This window comes from Nilaparvata lugens, chromosome 11, assembly GCF_014356525.2.
Source record: "Nilaparvata lugens isolate BPH chromosome 11, ASM1435652v1, whole genome shotgun sequence".
NCBI lineage: Eukaryota > Metazoa > Arthropoda > Insecta > Hemiptera > Delphacidae > Nilaparvata > Nilaparvata lugens.
The window spans coordinates 8,720,101-8,744,493 of record NC_052514.1 but is presented as its reverse complement, the minus strand read 5'-3'; the positions used below and the strand labels follow the sequence as shown (position 1 = coordinate 8,744,493).

Here is a 24,393-nt window from a genome sequence, read left to right as displayed (position 1 = left end):
TTCATTAACTATCTTGTAAACACGTTCACATCAAATTAGAATCAGCTGACTTCAAGGTTATTTTACAGCCCTAGGGCCGTAAAAATTTCACCGGCCTGGTCAGAAAACAATCATTTTCGACCCCCATATGACGCACGTAAACCAGCTCATTACATCCAATTGGGGCTAAAAATTCTATTGAATGCTACATTCTATACTCCCTGATATTAACTCAAGAAATTATCATGCTTCTAATAGAGGTAGCATGTTAACTTGGCAAAGCATATTATTGAGAGTTACTCCACATTACTTGGAAAATCCTTTTATTTGAAGACTTTTTCATACGAAATCTGATACGATGGCAGGATCTTTTTCTTTTGAAATTCAGAACCAATGAATCTGATGAGAATCTTAATTCTCTTCGAAGTTAAAGCCAAGAATAGTTTAATGTTGTAATAGTTGAATGTTGTAATAGTTGAATAGTTGATAGTTGAACAGTTGGATGCCAAGAATAGAGAGCTATATACTATCCTTTCAAGTATGCCACACCTATTGTTTATCATTTCACATGGGAAAAATCAAATGTATTGTTCACTAGCAGGCAGCCCGTGCTCCGCTATATGCAAAATTTCAAGTAAATCAGTCTTCATCATCTCAGCATCATCCTCAGCAAAAACAAAATCATCAATGACGCATTACCCACGCACGAGTCAAGAGCCCATGTGGGCATCATTTTCAGCAAAGACAAAATCATCAATGACGCTTTACCCACGCACAAGTCGAGAGCCCATGTGGACATACCCTAAAAATCATTAATGACGCATTACCCACGCACAAGTCAAGAGCCCATGTTGGCATCATCCTCAGCAAAAACAAAATCATCAATGACGCATCACTCACGCACAAGTCAATAGCTCATGTGGGCATCATATTCAGCAAAAACAGAAGAATCATCAATGATGCTTTACCCACGCACAAGTGAAGAGCCCATATGGGCATCATCCTCAGCAAAAACAAAATCATCAATGACGCTTTACCCACGCACAAGTCGAGAGCCCATGTGGACATACCCTCAAAATCATTAATGATGCATTACCCACGCACAAGTCAAGAGCCCATGTGGGCATCCCCTTCAAAATCATCAATGACGCATGAGGCCTTGAATTGTACGATCAATGATGCTTGTAAAATAAATAATTCAAGCCCGATGAACAACGAATGAATCAATGTCATTAATATTCATCAGTTATCTTTGGGGGTAATTGCTGTGAATATATCTTTCAGCAAGGGTATTCTGGAGGGGATTCCTCTAAATTCACAACAGTTAACCCACGATTGTCGATTCCCGCGAATAATAGAGAAAGGTGGAGGTTTGGAGGTTATGACCGAACCTCTATACACTGGAGAGTAAACAATAGCTGGCCTGAAAACAAAACACAGTCCTAACGATGTTACATTCATCAAATGTTAAACAATTCCTTTTGATCCGTACAAATACCTACAATTCCACACTACTTGTTTGGCAGGGATACACGATATATACTGTACAATGATAATAATGTTGCATCCTCTTGGCCCTAAGGACTAGGACGTGATATTCTGTTTTATCCTCTCTCTTTCCTATTTACTCTCTCCTTTTTCTCTCATACACACTCTCTCTAATTCGATCTCTCTTACTCATTCTGTCTTTCTTCTTTTTATCGCAACTCCTATGTTATCCTTCTTTCGTTTTGTTTTATTTTATAAGTGCTTGCCATAGGTCTTCTCAGACCTGGCAATATAAGACGAATTAAATAAATATCAAATATCTCTTTCTCTCTGTGGCAGAGAGGGCCTGGAGTCCTAACTCCTCCCTTAATAAAGGCAATCAATCTATCTATCTTTTTCTCTCTCTCTCACCGCCGATTTATGAAGTTATATCACAATATTATATTATCGTTATTCTAATTGCATACAATCTTTATTCTCATTGAACAATTTTTTATACTTTGTTAAATTCGTTGAATAGTAAGCATTACAGTCATTTAATGTTGATTAGTGTATAAGCCAGTAAATATTGTAACATACATAAACTAGTAGTTCTGTGAGCAGTAGACCTCGCGCTCAGTAAGTTACATTGACCTGTTGTTATGTTTTCTCAAAAATTAATAAATAATTTATCAATTTAAAATGTCTAGAAAAAATCCTAAATAAATATAGAGCTTTCTGTCCTATCGTACCGTGACGTGTCGTCCCGGAATGTGAGTGTGAGCGCTGTTATAAGGTCTGGCTGCAACTGTCCACAACGTTGATGGAAAGATACATTTTCAAGATGTTCGATGTTTTTGAACGGGTAGTATTATAAATAGTGAACTGTCTACTAACGTTGATGGAAAGATACATTTTCAAGATGTTCGATATTTTTGAACGGGTAGTATTATAGTCCACTAGACAGCTGATTTATGATGAATAATTCTATAGTCTGATTTTTACGGTAATATTGGCGTATGAAGGAGGCTCCTTTTCCTTTTATATTATCCTTGAAATGCAAAATTTCCAAAAACCTTGTATAGTGAGTAGGTTTTTGATTTTGTATTCAAATTTTTAAATAAGTGCAATATTTCTAAAGTTTTTAATTTATTGTGATACATTCTGTAATTTATTTAGAGTATAAAATCAACCTTCAAAATTCAAAATTTTAAATCATCATTCTTGGACCGAAAATCAAGTGACGAAGCAGTGTGTGATTACATAACCTTATCTTTTGGACAACATAAACATTTTATCAAAATTTTTGGAGAGAAATAGTACAGGCTCAGCCTAGTTTTTCCTCCAATGTCATAATTGTATTATGATTATAGTATTTTATACAATAAATGAATAAATAAATGAATAAATATACGTCGACGCGCAATTTAGAAAGGAACATACCTGTCAAATTTCATGAAAATCTATTACCGCTTTTCGCCGTAAATGCGCAACTTAAAAACATATAAACATTTAAACATAGAGAAATGCCAAACCGTCTACTTGAATCTTAGACCTCACTTCGCTCGGTCAATAAAGAGTTCTAATCTAATAGGGGTATTCACAATGTTGGAGTTAGCTGGCTAAGTCACGCTATTCGCTAACTGCTGCTATTTGCTAAGTCTGTGTTAACTCAATGCTATGGTAGTACGTTAGAAAAAATAGCAGACGAGATAGCAAATAGCGCAGGTTTGACTCAGCTAACTCTTTTAAAACGGCGGCCATATTTGTTTTGGTCATTTTTCGTAGCAAAAGTTAGGTTATAATCTTTGAGTTATATAAATTATCCGCTTGGACCGCTATTGCAGTTAGCTAATAGCTGATGGTTTTAGATGGGGCTTTCACAATCTAGAGTTATCAAAATAGCAGTTTAGCTGGCAAAAACAACATTGTGAATACCCCTATTCTAATCTAATCTCACTCACTCTCTCTTCTTTTCTCTCTCTCATAAGCTTCTTTTCTCTCTCTCTGTATTGTAAGCTATTGTATATGAGTGTATAAGCCAGTATATTGTAATCTACATAAATAAAGTACTCAATCAATCAATCAATCTCACACACACATCCACTCTCCTTCACCCACTCTCTCTTTCTTTCTCTCTCTCTCACACACGCATTCTCCTCCACTCTCTCTCTCTCTCTTTCTCTCTCACTCTTGTCTTGAGTTCCCTCTGGTTGCCCCAAGTTATTGTTTGTTCATTGATTGATCATGGCTGCCGGATTTGCTTGTTCTGAGAGGGACAGAGCCATTGAGGTTGATGTACGCTATCAATAGACCAGATATTGTTTCAGGTGGAGCACAACACAACTGTATTACTGAATACAGGCAAGCAAAGCATATTGGTCTGCATTACCCAATGATCATGATTGCTATTTGATATTGGTGCAGCTCAAATTAGCTAGACAGATCTGCCAATAAATTCATCTTAGTTGTATATCAACAGTTATTATTATCAGTGCAGCTTGAATTCAGTAGACATTTCTGCAAATTCATATGTAGGGACAATAGTTTTATTATCAATATTGAATTACATTGATTGTGTAGGCCAGCTATTGAATTACAACAGTGAAATTCACGTTTTAGCGTCAGTTATGAAATCACTATTTCATAGTGATAGGACGGTATTGTTGCCAATTTTCTTCCACCACCGGCTTCTATATCTCATGTCATCCCAATATATCTGGTATAGTTGACCGAGCGAAGTGTGGTCTAAAATTCAAGTCGACGGTTTTGCATTTCTCTTTATGTTTATTTGTTTTTATGTTCTCATGTTTTTTTATATGTTTATATGTAGCCAACCTCCTATGGAGAAGGTACCTAAAGAAGAAGATATGTTGCGCATTTACTAGGGATGGGTATCGAAAGACAAAACATCGATGCTTTGAACATCGATGTTTTTTTTTCTAAACATCGATAAGTGAAAAACATCGAACAGTGAACATCGATGTTTTAAACATCGACGCATCGCCGTACATTTACGGATGATACTACGAAGACTATTATACAGAGTATTTCAGAAGTAGTGTCGAACATTCTAGGGTATTGTTCCTGGATGATAGGAGACTACAAATGTCGTATTTGAAGTGTCCAAAACTCAGCGGTTATCCTTATAGCTACCATTTTCTTTTTTTCACTTAGGAATTTTTATCTCAAAACTAAATAATTTTGAATCAATAAATACTCAAAAGCATCAGAAACGATGAATGAATAGATTCTTATTAGTATTAATAAAGTGAAAATGATACAATGTACAGTATATGATACTTTACACTTATTCTTGATAAAAATGATAAAACGGGGCGAAATCGATTTGATTGAACCCACAACACTTCTGTTAATAAGCTTACAGAGTATTATTTTATTATTTTGTATAGATATAACTCAATTATTTTGGAAGTTGATTGATTCATTGGTATATTTTTTCATAATCTCGAAATACTTAATAGTACAAAAAAACTTCTAAAGTGACTACAATTTTATCTGGAGCTATTGTTCCAATATTTTAACAGTTACTAACTGGAATTACAGCAATTTTGGACTTGTGGTATTCAAGTAACAGTCTTTCGAATAATTGAAGTCAGGTTGTGACTAGAAAGATACATCAACTCTATTATAGGTAGTTTACAAGATTTGTCGTCTTCATAGTTAAGTCAGAAACCTCTCGGGATATCCTAGAAGATTCTGTCTGGAATTTCATCCTTAGCTAATTTTAGCAATCATTGTTACTCATATCGTATTCATTCAATACCTGATAGTTTTATTTAGGTAATGGAAATGATTAAAGTTTTTTTATATGGATATCTACACTCCTTACAATACAAATACCTCTATTTCAGAGCTAGATTAATTGGTGTTAAACTTATGTTGAGGAAAGCACTTGTAATAAGAAAAAACTGTTTCTTCTTAAGAAACGAAGAATCCGACCTCTTATTTAATTCTAAATAAGTATCTAACCTTGACAAGAGCTACAGAAGTTATGTAAATCTTCAAGAGTATCCAACAGTCTCACATAAAAATACAGAGAGCCTAAATTAAAAATTCATTTTAGTTGGGAAAAACATCGGATGACCGATGTCTAGGTAAAACCATCGATAAGTGAAAAACATCGAAAAGTAAACATCGATGTTAAGAACATCGATGTTTGATGTTGAAACATCGATGTATTGATACCCATCCCTAGCATTTACAGCGAAACGCGGTAATAGATTTTCCTGAAATTTGACAGGTCTGTTCCTTTTTAAATTGCGCGTCGACATATATACACGTTTTATTGGGAATTTTGCATTTCAAGGATAATATAAAAGGGAAAGGAGCCTTCTTCATGCGCCAATATTACTGTAAAAAACAGACTACAGAATTATTCATCATAAATCAGCTGTCGAGTGGATTATGAATTGCATGCAATGATGCATGCGATTCAATATCTCAATGTAACTTATCGAAAACGCAGCTGTTGTGTGGACTATTAATTGCATGCAGTGAGGCACGCAATTGATAACTTGATAAACAGTCATTAGTCGTTTATACACCGATATCTCGCCGACACGACAGGACAGGACAGAATTTACTGTGATGGACAGTATTAGAGGAGACTGTGGTTTATAACTGCTCGAAGTCTACTGTTCACAGAACTACTAGTATTGATAGTGTTTATTCTTGTTGATAGTGATCGATTACATCTCAAGTATATTTGAGCACAGCCCAAAACTGTTCCTCCCACGAATTACGATTTATTGAAATAGTCCAGAAAATAGGTTATGTTTTCTCCGCTATGTAAATATTTGTCAAATTTTCTGACCAAATACTTGGAATACTTGAAACTTGTAGAAGTTCAGTTTAACACTGAAGATGACACCATTGGTGTTAAAACATGCATGTAATTTTCCAATAAAATCGTGATACTTCTAGACAACATCTCAGTGTTTCATAAAATCTTTCTTTCTTCTGTGAATTGTCTTTTTCACACTTACTGATTCCTCGACGGCACGGCACGTCACGACAGGACAGGAAGCTCTCCGATTGGCTGATTATGATGACGTATTTTTCTTGATTCAATTAATGCAAACTTGGACCTAGGTCAAGTGCACGTATCTCACCTTGTTATAATAAATTCAATTTTGCAAAACTGATTTTTTTTGTTTGCAGTGATTGATGGAATATACAAGCAATAATGATGACATGTCTGTCACAAGTCTTGATCAGATTGATTGATTGATTAATTGATCGATTAAGTACTTTATTTATGCAGATAACAATATATACTGGTTTCTACACTAATATAATATAGTAGAAGTAACAGTTCATCAGGCATGGCATTTTGTCGTCAGCCGTTTACTTCTGATTTAATGTTACTTACTTCTGATTACTTTCCTTGCCCTACTACCATAGGTAAGGAAAGTATTGCTTTCCGAAAAAAATTAAGGTACCCCAATTTCTAAATTTCTATACGTTTCAAGGTCCCCTGAGTCCAAAAAAGTGTTTTTTCGGTATTGGTCTGTATGTGTGTGTGTATATATGAGTGTATGTGCGTCTGTGTACACGATAATATCTCATCTCCCAATTAACAGAATGACTTGAAATTTGGAACTTAAGGTCCTTACACTATAAGGATCCGACACGAACAATTTCGATCAAATGCAATTAAAGATGGCGGCTAAAATGGCGAAAATGTTGTCAAAAACAGGGGTTTTCGCGTTTTTCTCGAAAATGGCTCCAACGATTTTGATCAAATTCATACCTAAATTAGTCATTGGTAAGCTATATCAACTGCCACAAGTCCCATATCTGTAAAAATTCCAGAAGCTCCGCCCCATCTATGCAAAGTTTGATTTTAGATTCCCAGTTATCAGGTCTCAGATATAATTCAAACGAATAATTTCGAATGGAAAAGATTGAGCATGAAAATCTCTTCAATTAATGTCCAGTAACATTTTCACCAAAAATTGAAAATAAGTTTGAAATTTGAGAAAATGTGATTATTCAATTGCAAACTCTTGGCAACTGTTGATCCTATTAAATCATCCACTATGAAGAGATAGCAGATCTCGTGTGTCTCCAGCGTTATTGTCCTGTCACCAGCTGGCTCAGATTTTTGTTTATAACAAAGACCTTAAAGAGATATAGACCCACAATGCCTATGCCTTCCTAATGATAGCTCTTACTTGAAATTGAAGGCCGCCATTGGGGTATTTTAGCACGAGATATTATATAAATAATATTTGAAATACTACAGATCACAAAGGCATTGGTGGCATTGGTATGTAATAATCTTATGGGTGTTGCCCCCTCAATGGCGGATTTCAATTCCAAGTACGATACTAGCGCTGCATGTGAGTCTATGCATCTTTAAGGTCTTTGGTTTATAAGTATACTTGAGATGCGCGGTAACAATAGCGTCAGGTGATCAATTTTCATAACGGCAAGGAAAGTTGTGTGAGTGCGCCACACCAGATTTTTTTCAATTTGTTTCTTTGTTTTCTAATAGATTGTGATCTATATATATAAAAGCGAAATGGCACTCACTCACTCACTCACTCACTCACTCACTCACTCACTCGCATAACTAAAAATCTACCGGACCAAAAACGTTCAAATTTGGTAGGTATGTTCAGTTGGCCCTTTAGAGGCGCACTAAGAATCTTTTGGCAATATTTTAACTCTAAGGGTTGTTTTTAAGTGTTTAAAGTTCGTCTTTTAGCATGTATATTCTTCTTCTCCCAATCTCTTAATTATAATTGAAATTTCCATATCATATGTTACTATAGAACTATAATCTAGATAGAGTACCTCTTCGAAACAGTTGTAAACTGGCAACTAAATTAATAATTTTGTCAGGTTGGTATTAAGTTGAGTTGACTATATTAGGTTGGCACCAAGTTGAAGATTTAAATGCATTTATCGCTGAAAAATTTATTGGGCATTCCTACTTCAATCCTGGGAATATTATGTTACTAGCCGTCAGGCTCGCTTCGCTCGCCATATCCGTTTAGCCAGACGTTTAGTCTGGACCCCCGACTGGATTGCTCTAACATATGATAAAAATGCTCAAATGAAAAATGCAGGCGAGCGAAGCGAGCCTGCTGATCTTATTCTTGGACGATCCAGTCGGGGGTCCAGGGGGCGGAGCCCCCTGGCTAGACGGATATGGCGAGCGAAGCGAGCCTGACGGCTAGTCTGTTATAATATAGAAGCTTACAATACAGTTTTAAATTGAATTTACATAATATAAACTGAGATATAATTTTGAATTGCACGTTATGAGAAAAAATTCAAATCAAAATTCCTTTAAGATTGAAAGACATAGGCTACACACACACTGCATGCGTTTTCATATTGCCGATACAGCATTGATGAAACTGTAGACGTTTATCTAGCATTTGTCTCAAAAATTGTTCTAGCTGAAAAATTGATAATCCAAGCCACGTGTTGGCCTGAACATTGCATCAGTAAAACGAAGTTTCAAAACTATGTTTTTCAGGTAGAAAGCAATATAGAAACAGATGTTCCTTTTTTAATTTTGACCATATGATTTGGTGATTTTTTGATGAAATCGAATGTACCATCAAAGAATTTTTAACATTAATTCTGAAAAATCTAGAAGGAAAATTGAAATTTGGGCTTCCAGGTGCACGAGATTTATATTTTTAGAATCTATGTGCAAAATTTGGAGATCTAAATCATTCCCGTTTTTCCGGTATGCAATCCACAAGTTGACATGTTTTGATGCGAACAAACGAACAAACGAACACACGAACAAACACAACCCTACTCTCTCTTATTATATAGATGTATCAAATTCTATACTTACTGGTTTGAGTAAATTGAAGTAAGTTGAAGAAATTTGAAAAAGGTCTTTCTATTTTATACTTTAACACAATGTGAGACAATAGGCAGGCTACAGCAAACAATATTGAAGATTCTGGCGCAATAATGTGTTAATTTACATTTTGGCCGGTTAATTGCCCAGCCATTGAAGACAAGATAAGGAAGGGATGAGCTCTTATCGTTTTGACTGGGCCACGCTGCATCGATCGCTCTAATTAGTGGGAGTAGGACTTGACTCCAGTTTAACCAGCAACCTAATTGAAGGGTATCAACTTGACCCAATCCTGATTAATAGCCTTTTCAGTGCTAGCGTTTGAGCCAGTCGCGGTAACAATAGCGTCAGGTGATCAATTTCATAACGGCAAGGAAAGTTGTGTGAGTGCGCCACACCAGATTTTTTTCAATTTGTTTCTTTGTTTTCTAATAGATTGTGATCTATATATATAAAAGCGAAATGGCACTCACTCACTCACTCACTCACTCACTCACTCACTCACTCGCATAACTAAAAATCTACCGGACCAAAACGTTCAAATTTGGTAGGTATGTTCAGTTGGCCCTTTAGAGGCGCACTAAGAAATCTTTTGGCAATATTTTAACTCTAAGGGTTGTTTTTAAGTGTTTAAAGTTCGTCTTTTAGCATGTATATTCTTCTTCTCCCAATCTCTTAATTATAATTGAAATTTCCATATCATATGTTACTATAGAACTATAATCTAGATAGAGTACCTCTTCGAAACAGTTGTAAACTGGCAACTAAATTAATAATTTTGTCAGGTTGGTATTAAGTTGAGTTGACTATATTAGGTTGGCACCAAGTTGAAGATTTAAATGCATTTATCGCTGAAAAATTTATTGGGCATTCCTACTTCAATCCTGGGAATATTATGTTACTAGCCGTCAGGCTCGCTTCGCTCGCCATATCCGTTTAGCCAGACGTTTAGTCTGGACCCCCGACTGGATTGCTCTAACATATGATAAAAATGCTCAAATGAAAAATGCAGGCGAGCGAAGCGAGCCTGCTGATCTTATTCTTGGACGATCCAGTCGGGGGTCCAGGGGGCGGAGCCCCCTGGCTAGACGGATATGGCGAGCGAAGCGAGCCTGACGGCTAGTCTGTTATAATATAGAAGCTTACAATACAGTTTTAAATTGAATTTACATAATATAAACTGAGATAATAATTTTGAATTGCACGTTATGAGAAAAAATTCAAATCAAAAATTCCTTTAAGATTGAAAGACATAGGCTACACACACACTGCATGCGTTTTCATATTGCCGATACAGCATTGATGAAACTGTAGACGTTTATCTAGCATTTGTCTCAAAAATTGTTCTAGCTGAAAAATTGATAATCCAAGCCACGTGTTGGCCTGAACATTGCATCAGTAAAACGAAGTTTCAAAACTATGTTTTTCAGGTAGAAAGCAATATAGAAACAGATGTTCCTTTTTTAATTTTGACCATATGATTTGGTGATTTTTTGATGAAATCGAATGTACCATCAAAGAATTTTTAACATTAATTCTGAAAAATCTAGAAGGAAAATTGAAATTTGGGCTTCCAGGTGCACGAGATTTATATTTTTAGAATCTATGTGCAAAATTTGGAGATCTAAATCATTCCCGTTTTTCCGGTATGCAATCCACAAGTTGACATGTTTTGATGCGAACAAACGAACAAACGAACACACGAACAAACACAACCCTACTCTCTCTTATTATATAGATGTATCAAATTCTATACTTACTGGTTTGAGTAAATTGAAGTAAGTTGAAGAAATTTGAAAAAGGTCTTTCTATTTTATACTTTAACACAATGTGAGACAATAGGCAGGCTACAGCAAACAATATTGAAGATTCTGGCGCAATAATGTGTTAATTTACATTTTGGCCGGTTAATTGCCCAGCCATTGAAGACAAGATAAGGAAGGGATGAGCTCTTATCGTTTTGACTGGGCCACGCTGCATCGATCGCTCTAATTAGTGGGAGTAGGACTTGACTCCAGTTTAACCAGCAACCTAATTGAAGGGTATCAACTTGACCCAATCCTGATTAATAGCCTTTTCAGTGCTAGCGTTTGAGCCAGTCGCGGTAAACCTGCAAAAACTCGCATCAATTAGATCCGTGCTGGACGATTATATTGGCTCTGTCGAGAGGCACTAGAAAACAGCAAAACACTACTTACTGGTTTAGACAAAGTGGTTTAGTGTATCAAGAGTCTACAAAATGATGCTACTTGATTAGCTCAGTGTCTATAGTGAGGTCCACGTTATAATGACAGTGTACGATTGACAATACTGTTGCTGTCCTTTTCTATCATGGGTCTGCCTAAAACCTTGACCAGCATAAAAAGTGATTGACCGGGTATTAATAATTGTCCGATTCGTTTCAAATTTGGCATACAGGATAATTTGCACATACTTAACATACTGTGAAAATTTCATAAGAATATGTCGACTACTAGGGGTGGTAAGGGGTTGAAAACCCTATTGACCAGCATAAAAAGTGATTGACCAGGTATTTCTAATTGTCCGATTCGTTTCAAATTTGGCATACAGGATAATTTGCACATACTCAACATACTGTGAAAATTTCATAAGAATATGTCGACTACTAGGGGTGGTAAGGGGTTGAAAACCCTATTGACCAGCATAAAAAGTGATTGACCAGGTATTTCTAATTGTCCGATTCGTTTCAAATTTGGCATACAGGATAATTTGCACATACTAAACATATTGTAAAAATTTCATAAGAATATAATGATGTTTAGTGGTGGTTAGGGGTTAAAAACCCTATTGACCAGCATAAAAAGTGATTGACCGGGTATTTCTAATTGTCCGATTCGTTTCATTTCTGATTTCCTGATTTCTCATTCTCATACAACAAAACAGATAGCGCTATCTCTCTCTCTCGCTTTTCAATGTTATCAGTTTGCCAGAATATTTTATTTTTACTTTTGACAGTGACTGTACAAAAGTAGACAAACAATTCTCAGCCGCCATTTTTTTCTTCATTCTATCAAAATACTTGAGTACAATTATAATTGATTTAAAATGTATTTTTGAAACAATAAAATAATTTTTAGACATTACCGTATGAGAAACACAAATTAAAATACCTGAAATGACATTGTAAAAGTTGATAACTAACCATCCTTGGCTCCACAAATGCTTCAGTTAGGCTACACGTATAGGTTAGACCTACTCATACTGGTATAAATAATATTGAAAGGTTATTTCAGAATTATTTACATTAAAATTACTTCTTTTGGATAGGATTTATATTTTTCTACTATCTTTAAAAGAAATTGGAGTAGAATACCTACCAAATAACTTAATTTCTGTTGTTTTGAAATTCAGATTGTTGTATCACAGCTTTTTAAATCAGCCGCCATTTTATATTTGTATAAAAATAAAAATCTGTTCTCAGTTATGAAAGCAAATTTTTGAATCAAATTATGAAAAACTATATATTTTCTTGATTAATTTGGCATTAAATTGATTATTTTATCAAGGAAATTATAATTATTATTAGATCAAATTTAATGGGATGAATTATTGAATAACAGCTGTGTACACTCAGTGGCAAAATGGAGATACTTGGCAACGTTTTTCTCCTATCTTTTTTCACTGCCATTATAACGTGGACCTCACTAAATTTGTCTATAGTGAGGTCCACGTTATAATGGCAATGTTTGATTAGCAATGGTATTGCTATCCTTGTCTATCATTCAACAAAGCGGATAGCGCTATCTCTTTCTCGCTTTGCTCTGTTGCCAGATCGTCTTTAACAATGTAGAATGACCAAAATATTTCATCTTAATTTTAAAAATTCAATATGAAATTATTGAAAAATATAATTTATTGCTTGATAGAATATAATTGATTATTTCAAACGAGAATGAACCGTTAATATAACATCAATAAACCTGTATCAGCTACCGTCTATAGAAGGCATTGACAAGACAGAGGATCAGCAATGTTGTTCTACTATCTGTCTCCACTGCCATTATAACGTGGACCTCACTATAGAGCTAGTTGCCCATAGTAGAACTCTCTCCAGCATCCGATTAACATTGGTGTGCTATCCTTATCTAGTATTAGACAAATCATATAGCTCCATCCTTCTCTAGCTCTGCATCGATACCAAATTTGTTTCAGGCTGTGAAGAAATACAGGGGTAGTATAATGAGCTAATATTTTGTATAATGAGGTATCATAGTGAGGTCCACGTTATAATAGTAGTAGATAAAGATAAGAGAACAGCGTTGTCTATTCTCTTCCTTTCCACTGTCTTCTATAGCTATAGAAGGATAGCTCGTTGTAATAAGTGATAACGCGCCGGTCTAATTATGAAGAGAACCCGAGTTTGAATCTCGACCGTGGCAAAAGTTTTTGACCACAGCACAATCACATAGATACGGCCACCCCGTCTCTTGGAGGAGACGATAAGCCGTCGGTCCCGACAAGCTAAAAATTAGTAGATAAAAAATCATCATCTCTCTCACTCATTACCCACGCACAAGCCTAAGAGCTTATGTGGGCATCACCCTCAATATTATCATTATTATTATTCTAGAGGGCAGTTGGTACCATTATATCCGATGTAATTTAAAGCTTGACGAACTAAAAACTTTAAAAACTGAAAACTTCTAAAACTCAAAACTTGACGTTCTAAAAACTTGACGAACTAAGAACTAGGCGAACTGAGAACTAGACAAATAGTATTGGGATTGAAAAAATTTAAAAACTCAGAACTTGAGAAACAGTAAACTTTACATTGTGAAAACTTGACAATCTGAAAGATTGACTAATTGAAAACTGCCGCCCGCATTGGAAACTGTGTTATTATGTTGAAGTCTTCTTTGCATAAAGTCCACTTCATCTTTTATATTTTATTAGTATAGTTTTGAAAATACATTGCCAAAAGATACCGTGGACCTCCTGCTTGTGTTATGGTATTGATTGTCATGTATCATTGTTGTCGTAATGTTTGCATTACACCATGGTAAAAAAAAACACTATTACAAAACAATGAATGATTCTAGATTCAGGAATAGGATTCCAAATCCACAATCACAATATTCCCCATCTAATCTTTGAAAACGTGCACTCGATTTCTAGTTGGTTTCTAGGTTAGAATCGTTAAATCAGCGATTTCACTGGCCTTCATAAATAAACCTTGTATTCAAGCTAATAAACAATAATGGATTAGCAGGTCCTACAGTGTATTACTATTAAACCAACTCTATCGACCTGTGAATAATGAGCTGAACGAATTTTCTATTAGGGTTGACATTTTACTCCTTCTGAAAAATTTCCCCCTATTGCGTGAGAGGCAGTTACTGATAAAGATCTTGCTAGCGGGTCTTTAAACAGTTCCACATACAATTTTCCTATTAGGCCAACTTGGTTTCGTGTAAACTTCCAGATAGTGAGTCAGTTAGCTTTCCTTTTTTTTCTCCAGATCCTTCAAATTCTGCTATCACTCTCGATTAATATTCACTCCGTTTTTCTAATCTCTAATTTGTACAACATAACATGAACTGCGAGTTTCTCTCTGTGTAATTATACAGTAATTCCAGTCATTAAATTAACGATAAACGTATAATTCGGTCGGAAAAGTTTGTAGTTTTCTTGATTTATTATGTTTAATGCAGTGAAGTGCATACGCAATTATTTTTAATTGACTTTAGATATCGTTTGGAAGTTGAAAAATGAAAAGTTGTTCAGATATATCATTTCGTGATTATTTTGTTTTGTAAGATTTTTTATTCACACTCATTTGATCATTTATAAGGGTATTTTTGTTAACTTTAAAGTGAAAAACACTCACATTTCTTGGTGTGGCGACAACCGTTTCGTGCTGGTATTTGACATTCTCAAGCAAAAAACAGGATGGATAATCAACAACGAATTTCTAAGGGGATATAATCCCTCATACAGACCCCAGCAACAATATCTGAAGCAAGTTACCAAAGATCTAGTGATCCAGAGCTATAGTTAGGTCCACGTTATAATGGCAGTGGATAAAGATAGAAGAATAGCGATGCCGATTCTCTTAATTAATTAATTATATTTCTAAACTGTGTGAAGTTGTGCTCCTGGGGGGGTTATCTCTTATGATAGAGTCCCACGTTATGAAGCTATTGTGAGAAGTTGTAGATTGCAATTCCTTCACAGATAATACGACGTTTCTGGTATTTATAAGAGCAGTCTCTAAATTCCCTCTTTTGCGAATAAATTCACAAAAAATTAAGGCCTTCCGGCTCGCAAAATTACTGGGTTCAAACCTCAGCTCTAGCTCAGTGGTAGAAACATGAATTTTATAAATACAAATAATCACCATAAGGTTCAAGGACCAGGGATTGATAATTCTTACCGCTGCTTCTATGAAGTTCTTGAAGAATACCAGTAAGGAAATTAAAAGAATATTTGATGACTGATTATCAGTAACCATGTACCACTAGAGAATAATCAGGACCAACTATAGTTGTTTCTAGTTGATTCTTAAAACGCTCGTCGTGAATACAAGTATTCACCAATATACCCTTTCAAAATTCCTTAGAACTTACAACGCCAGTTCTTGAAGCTCTCTGGATCCTTATATGATATAACTGGAATCTTATTAATATAATTTCTTAATATACTTGTTCTGGCTGATAAAATGAATATCATCAAAGGATGATAAATATTGAGTGCTCTGAATAAGGTTAATATTATTTGATTCTATGATTTTAAGTGCTGCTAAATATTTGGTGATATTAAAACAGCTCAAACTATATAACACGAGATGAGTTAGGATATAATAAAAAATTCTATATATCTGAAACCGAAATATAGTGTTTCAACTGTAGAGGAAATAAACTATTGCAGTAGTGTTGAATGTTGTCATGCTATTGGCCAGCTTGTGATTGGTTGAATTTTCTTCTACTCAACTCCCATTGGCTGTCGCTTTTCTCAACAACGTTCCTAATCTCTTATTGGTTGGCTTGTGTTTGGTTGAATTCTTACTTTGGCCATTACGGCTGAATTTCTTCTATCTTCTCTCTAGATGGTTAACTTCTGATTAAAGTTTTACAGCCCCTAGGATGATTCATCCTTGGTCACAAGCCTAGTAGGCTTACTGAGAAATGCGGACGTATTCGAATTTAAAATTAGCTTCTTTGCAAAGGCGAATTTGTTACAAACATCATTGATAGAGCACAAATTATATAAACAATACATCATACAAACTGTACTGTAAACTGAATTCCTTTTCTGTACTCCCAACAAGAGAGAACTTTAAAGGTGCGTACAGACTTTCGCTCTGCTCCGCAACCGAACGTCACTCGAGCAGATCGATCGATGATCGACCGGGGAGCAAGAGTGGAACGCGAGAAGAGCTAACATCTCCAGTAACGTTCATGATCGGAGCGATTGCGGAGCGAAGGCGGAACGAAGGTGGAGCGTGCGCGGAGCGTGTTGGAGGCGCATATATCTGTACACACCTTAAAGTGTTGGTAGTGTCATAGATTAAATAATAATCTACTCACAATTTTCTTACTTATATACAATATCAATACTTACTTAAAATATCAATTTACTTACTTTATGGTAGTTTGTAGCAGTATGCCACTGGAATTTAATTGAAAATGTTTCTTTGATACTTTTCACATAATCGGAGCATATTTTCACATAATTATACGGATAGTCAATATTATTAAAATACGTGAAATTTCACGTAGATAAAATCGGATAGTCATAAAGATATTCAGAGTAAACTAGAAGCTGGTAAGTATAGGAAAATCATAAGCTGTTAAATAACTAAAATACGTAATAGATGTGAATAATGTCATGTATTAATGCATTTTCCTAGTTGGATATATCTTATTAATACTTCAAGAACCTAAAAAATCACTTCACTTATATGGGTTACTTATTTAAATTAATAAAAACTTGTAGTACCCTTTATCAAAAAGTTTTTAATTAAGGGTACTATACGTGTTTATATTGTTTTTTATTAATTTGAAGAACCTACTATCTTGATACTTGAAGAAATATAATTCCTAAAAATGAATGGAAATAAATAAAAGTTAGTATTCTCAGAGACAAACAAGTAGACGCTTATCTAAAGGTGCGTACTGATATACGCGCCGCGAACATGAGCAATTCACTTTTAATCAGCTGACTATTTTTACAGAAAACGGTATAAGATATAGATATAAAAAGCTTGGCATCAGCTGATTAAAGCTTGGCATTATCGCGGCTCATCCAATCCGCCTATATCCATTGAACATCACCCCTGGTTGAGTGTTCGTCTGGATATGCAGGACTCTGTATGTCACTTAAAATTATTCAGTTCGTACTACATGTTTTTTCTTTTTTCAGTACCATTATATATGTATATAAATATTTTTTAACTACAGAGATTTGGGGTATTTATCTTAAATTGAATTCCTAAATAAATCGTAACATATGATTCTAATAGATAATACATTTTGTTTTTATATGAGTTTTTTATACTCTTGATTTATCATGCTTTTTTAGATTATAATAAATATTTATACAGAAATAATAGTTCTTTGTATTTCTACACATCGACTTCCTTTAGTATACATAATATATCTTTTATGAGTGAATTTTTTCATTTATGTTATTATATTTTCTGTAATAAACTTCCCTCTTCTGGGGGTACCATGACGAAGGAAAAAGGAAAAAACATTCCATTAAATATTCTTGGAAATATAATGTAGACTCGAATACCAAGAAAGGCTCAAAAGTCCTGGAATGATGATTATTTCATTCAGAAAACAGCCCCTTTACCTAGAATAGATAATTACTCTGGGTTTAAAAAAAATTAAATTGTTTCCATACGCACACTAACCGCATACTGAAGAGTATTTTCGTTTCATCAACCACAGAACGTCATTTTTCCTAGAACAGGGAAGCAGCTCATTCAAACTTCACAGCATTCATTTTAATTTCGGTGTATGGAAAAGGCCTAATTTTGAGAGAAAAAGTACTGTCAAAAAGTCATTTCTGATGGAAGCAAATTGATTATTCAGAAGTAGAATCCAGCTTTCAGTTGGGAGTTTCCGACTAGCTTTGATGAGTTGGTTGTCCTGTAATTCGTTAATTTTGTTTTTGGAGAAGAAGAAGGAGCAGGAAAGTAGTATGGAGGAGAATGGGGAGGAGAAGCAAAGGGATTGGAAGTGGGAGGGGGAGAAGGATGTTTAGGTGGAGAAGAAGAATGTTGAAAGAGAGGAGAAGGATGATGGGAGGAGGTGGTGAGGGAGTGAAGAAGAAGAAGAAGCCAGGAGAAGAAGAAGAAGCCAGGAGAAGAAGAAGAAGCCAGGAGAAGAAGAAGAAGAAGAACGGAGAAGAAGAAGAAGAAGAAGAAAGAGAGGAACGAGGAGAAGAAGATCAGAGAAGGAGAGAGGAGAAGAAGAAGAAGAAGAAGAAGAAGAGAAGAAGAAGAAAAGAAGAAGAAGAAGGAAGAAGAAGAAGAAGAAGAAGAAGAGGAGGAGGAGGAGGAGGAGGAGGAGGAGGAGGGGAGGAGGAGGAGGGAGGAGGAGGAGGAGGAGGGGAGGAGGAGGAGGGAGGAGGAGGAGGAGGAAGAAGAAGAAGAAGAAGAGGAGGAGGAGGAGGAGGAGGAGGAGTAGGAGGAGGAGGAAGAAGAAGAAGAAGAAGAAGAAGAAGAAGAGAAGAAGAAGAAGAAGAAGAAGAAGAAAAGAACGTAAAAAGAGGAAATCGTAATTGGGAGAAGGCAATAAGTTGTAGTAGCTAACATTATTTTGTTTGAAGCTAAAAAACTGGAGCGAGGAATGAATATTTCATCCAGCTTTTCTCTTTTATCTTGTGCGCTTATCCTTTTGTACTTCATTAAGCTGCGAATCTATTTTTATCGCTTGAAAGATGAGAAAAGTCCGGAAAAACTCGAAGAAAATGCAAAAACATCGAAGACAAAGTCCAGCAGTGAAGCCCTACTTTACAACTTGGTTGTTATTCGATTTGTTATGAAATTGTCTTGGGATTAGATGCGAAGATAAGCTAAGAGAAATATTGTATTCTGCTAGGTATTGGTCGAGTTTGATTGAAAGAAGCATATAATCAATAATATTTGACTTCCAAACATTCATTCCCAATTTTTAGACCATCACAAAGTATTTAATTATTCTATTACAGATTATTTTGACCTAATTCTTATTAAAATAATTATAATATCGAATTATCTGGCTGGCTCAGGTCTGGTGTCAGAGTTTTCAGGTCGAACCTGATAAATTTCAGGGCCTCTGGCAAACCTAAAGACTTGTTTTCAGGTAGCCGAGACCGACAACTTAGCGTGTCCATCCGAAACATGAGAATGGCCCGAGAAACGGTCTTGAGACCCGAGAATCTTGCCCGGGATAGATATTCGACTGAGTCATTGTTAATATTGTAGAACCGTTCCATGAAGGTCAACTTGAAAATGTTACCTGTGTGGTCACGAAACCATGGTCCTACACCAAATAAAATTGTGTACAATTTTACAACATATGTGTGGTTCTATTCAACCTTATAGATATGATAGAGCCTTTCCTATTTTCAGTACATTATCTGATGTTCTGTTCATTTCAAATAGACAGGATATGTTCAGTTTCTGTATAATTTTTAGTTATGAATCAATTTAATTTACTTAATTTTCAAATTCGATTTCAGAGGATGGAGGGCATACGACTGTCCATGAGTATTCTGCTGGGAATCCAGGTGTTGCTTATAATCCTGGGAGCTTGTTTTCTGCGCTATGGCAAGGACGCTGATGCCAAAGTTCTGGTTGATAAGGACACTGAATCTGTCAAGAACAAATATCCAAGTGAGTAAATTATATCTTTTTATTCTTCAATTTGAGATTCCCATCGATTTTTATAATTGAATGAAAAATACTAAGAAATTGTCTAAAACCACAGATTTATTGATACTTAGAAAGACCGGTTTCGTTTATTACACTATTGTCAATCTCTGATAAACTCTGATAAGAATTAGATTTTTAGAATACTTTTATTTGACTCTATCCATGTTCCAAGCGAATACATTTTTTTTATTCGACTTTCAATTTTCTGCTAAATTAACTTAAATTTTGACCTCAAGTTTCGTTCTTTGTAAACAGGATTTTCTTAAAAATTTCCAATCATTTTACCGCAATGGCCGCAGATAATAATTTATTATTGTAATTTATTTTTCGCCTCACTTGGATGTAATGAGCTTGTTTACGTGCGTCATATGAAGGCCGAAAATGATTGTTTTCTGACCAGGCCGGTAAAATTTTTACGGCCCTAGGGCTGTAAAATAACCTTGAAGTCAGCTGATTCTGATTTGATGTGAACGTGTTTACAAAATAGTTTATGAAACGGAATCAGTTTATGCTTCTAGAATTGAATAAAGTATTTTGCAATAAGATACTATCATTCTATTTGGATAAATGAAATACAAATAAGATATTATAAACTATTCAAATTCAATTTTCAGAGTATAATAGAATCTAACCTCAAGCCTGCGTTTAATCGACAAACCACTCCTTGTCTCAGACAGCACCGTATCGCGCATGCGTTAGCAACGGGTTTTTCCCGTTCCATTCAGTCAGATCTTTGAATGTAACGTTCTTTGTGATGATGGTTACCGAGCACTGTAACTGGAGCCAATCGTCATTCTATTTGATGAAGATATTATTATCCAATAATGATTTATCATTAAATTCAATATAATAATCAATTTATTATATTTTATTTAATAAAAGAAAGAGTACTTTTGAAAAATATAATTAATAAAATATAACAGTTGTTATTTAACTGATGTTAAAAAACACTATAACTAAGTCACCATATTGTCATTTCAAAACAAAAACCGAACCCTCAACCTCCCCTTTTAAATTTAAAACATCAATAAACATAACTATTTGAAAAACCTCTATTCCTTCAAGCATATTGCAATTTCAAAGCAAAATCCTAACCTATCTTTCCACCTTTGAAATATCAAAAAGCATTATTCTACCTGGACCCTAGCCCTTTCTAGCATATTGCAATTTAAAAGCAAAACCCTAACCTAACCTATGGAACATTATTAAATATAATCCAGAAAAAACCTAACCACTAACCCCTACCCCTTCAAATTTAATAATTTAGATTTCAAAGCAGAATCTTGACCCCCTAACCTATCCTTTCACATTTGAAACATCAAAAAACATAACTCTAACTGCACCCTAGCCCCTTCTAGCATATTGCAATTTCAAAGCAAAAACCTAACCTATCCTAATAACACATTATTAAATAAAACTAACCTCTAACCCTTTCACATTTAATACTTTAGATTTATTCGTCATCTTTAGAACAAAACATAAACATGTGGTTCATTCATGAACATGTTCACAAACATGTGGTTCATTTCATGAACATGTTCACAAACATGTGGTTCATTTCATGAATATGTTCACAAACATGTGATTCAAAGCAAAATCCTAACCGCCCACCTATCCTTCTACCTTTGAAACAGAGAAAACTCCTATAAAACTCCTTGTAATTCTGTGCTTTGAAACATCAATAAACATAACTCCACCTAGACCCTAGCCCCTTCTAGCATATTGCAATTTTAAAGCAAAAACCTAACCTATCCTAATAAAACATTATTAAATATAACCTAAATAAGAACTAACCCCTAACTCTTTTACATTTGTTGAACGAGACAAGGATAGCAACACTATTGCAAATCGTACACTACCATTATAACGTGGACCTCACTATAGATACTTAAAGAATACTTTTGAATAACTGTGACTGTTGCTGGCCGTTACTCTGTTTCTGAGACAAAGTTATCACGAAACCTGGTGGATAATTTTGGAACTACTTGTGCAATATCCATGGTGCTGAACGTTTTTACAAATAGTTTATGTAACGGAATCAGTTTATGCTTCTAGAATTGAATAAATTATTCTGCAATAATATACTATCATTTTATTTGGATGAATGAAATACAGATAAGATATAAATATTATAAACTATTCAAATTCGATTTTCAGAGTAGGATAGAACTTGTAAACTAAACTTCCGAAGTCGATGACAACAAGCATTGTTGACGTTGACATTCAGATTGGCCAAATTTCAAGTGTGCTAAAACAGCTGATCAAAAACTTTTCATTATTTGTGTTTATTATTCAATAATTAAGACATTTATAATAATATCATCTTATTGTCATTTGAAAGATTAAAAAAGTATAAACTCAACCTCCCACATAATTGAACATAATCTTTTAGGTTATTTAGACAAATCAGAATAAAAAATAAAAATACTTGGACAATTTCCTGATATTCAGATAACCTCAGATTTGCTAGAGCTATGACCTTCCAGTTTTGCTTTCGGAAGTGCCTAATAAACAATTATTCTCATATATGTATTGTTTTATTTTTCTGTGTGGCGAAAAATAGCGTTCGCACCATGGGCAAAAATGTGTTTCCGGCTCTCAATGTTTCCTAGTCCTCGGCCTACGGCCTCGGACTTGAAACCCGATTTCGAGCCGGAAAAGTCTCATTTTCGGCCCTAGGTGCGAAATATACTATTACCGAGCAACTCTTACCTCTGTATTATAAAGTGTATTATATGTATAGACTAAATGTAAACTGGCAGCGTCTATGAAAAATTGCTGCTAGTATAATTCTGAAACAATGATTAAATTCAACTGTTGTATTATTCAAATTCAAAGTCAGAATAAAGTTCATTTTCATTGTCATACATACCCACTGTAATCATAGACAAACAATAGCGTGAGTAGATATCCCATGGTATAGGGCGTTTATGTCGCAACTATTACTGTTATCTGAAGCCCATACTTCCTGTAATTCTTTCCCGTGAAGCTGTGTGACACAGGAAGTCTCTCATATTGTGCCGTTCATACACTCTCACCCCAACAACACAGTAAAATTCGAGAATAATCAACAGTAATTGTCTTGAGATAACAGTAAAAGTTGCGACATCAACACCCTATACCATGGGATATCTCTACTTTCGCTATTGTTTCTCTATGCTGTAACCCAGCATCCGCAATAGTATCAGAATTACACATTAATAAAACAATATTGAAACTTGAAGTACCCTTTATTATTAAAATATTACAACCCATATTGAATTAGGTTGTAATATTTTTAATAATAAAGGGTACTTCAAGTTTCATTATTGTTCTATTAATTTGTAAAAGTAACCCATTAAAGTGAAGTGTTCTCCAGAATTGAACTTTTGTTTTCTTCACAAATTTACTATCTCTAATTTCAATGTTATGAATTCATACTCTATAGTACATTGATATTAAAATTGATAACAAATGTATAGTATTAAAAAACGATTAGAGATTGTCAAAACCACTAATTCATTTGAACAATTCAAGGTACAAGTCTCGGTTGTCACATTATCATCAATCTCTAGTAATAAACTGGAAGCTTAAACATTTAACAGCAGGATACAATACACATATTTGAATATAATCCACATATAATTTATAGTTGGGTGTATATTCATCCATTGAATTATTTTCCCTATTAAGAAATTATTCAATTCATAAAACTTCTTTGTTTTATTTGTATTAAATGTTATAGTATTCAAATTTGTATTGTAATTGATTTTGATGAACGAACTTTGATTTGATTTGAAGAAAAAAACAGCTTGGGTGAAGCTCTACTAGTGGCCATCACCTGTTGGCCAATGAAGGTAGAGCTCTACTGTTGGTTTTCTACCGTCATTGGCCAAGTCTAGAAATGCCCAAGTTCTCCAAATATGGTCATGGAAACCATGAGCCTTGTCTTGGCCAATAGCAGTAAAGCTCAGCGTCTATTGATCGTCATCCAATGACCAATCGTGGGGCTTCACGCACACTATATTCTGGTCTACAATGTTCAAGTTTTCAGTTTGCAAGAGATTGATAATGGAGTAACAGCCGCAACTGGGTATCTCAGACTGGTTCAATCAATCATTGGTTCTGATAAAAACGTTTTTATATAATATGGATATTTATCACATCGCCTTCACAACAGTTTATAGATTATTATAAACCTAGTATGTTCTGAATTTCGTGAGAATCG

At 34.8% G+C, this 24,393-nt stretch overlaps 1 protein-coding gene across 1 annotated transcript in view; it reads left to right on the top strand.

The window, feature by feature from the left end:
* The window catches only part of LOC111049381 (ammonium transporter Rh type B-like), a 299,674-nt gene that overhangs the window by 165,263 nt on the left and 110,018 nt on the right, over positions 1–24,393 (top strand). Inside the window, exon 2 of the mRNA XM_039437572.1 lies at positions 19,994–20,147. Within this exon, the coding sequence (XP_039293506.1) occupies positions 19,997–20,147 (151 nt within the window). The 5' untranslated portion in view covers positions 19,994–19,996. The remainder of the gene's footprint in view (positions 1–19,993; positions 20,148–24,393) is intronic.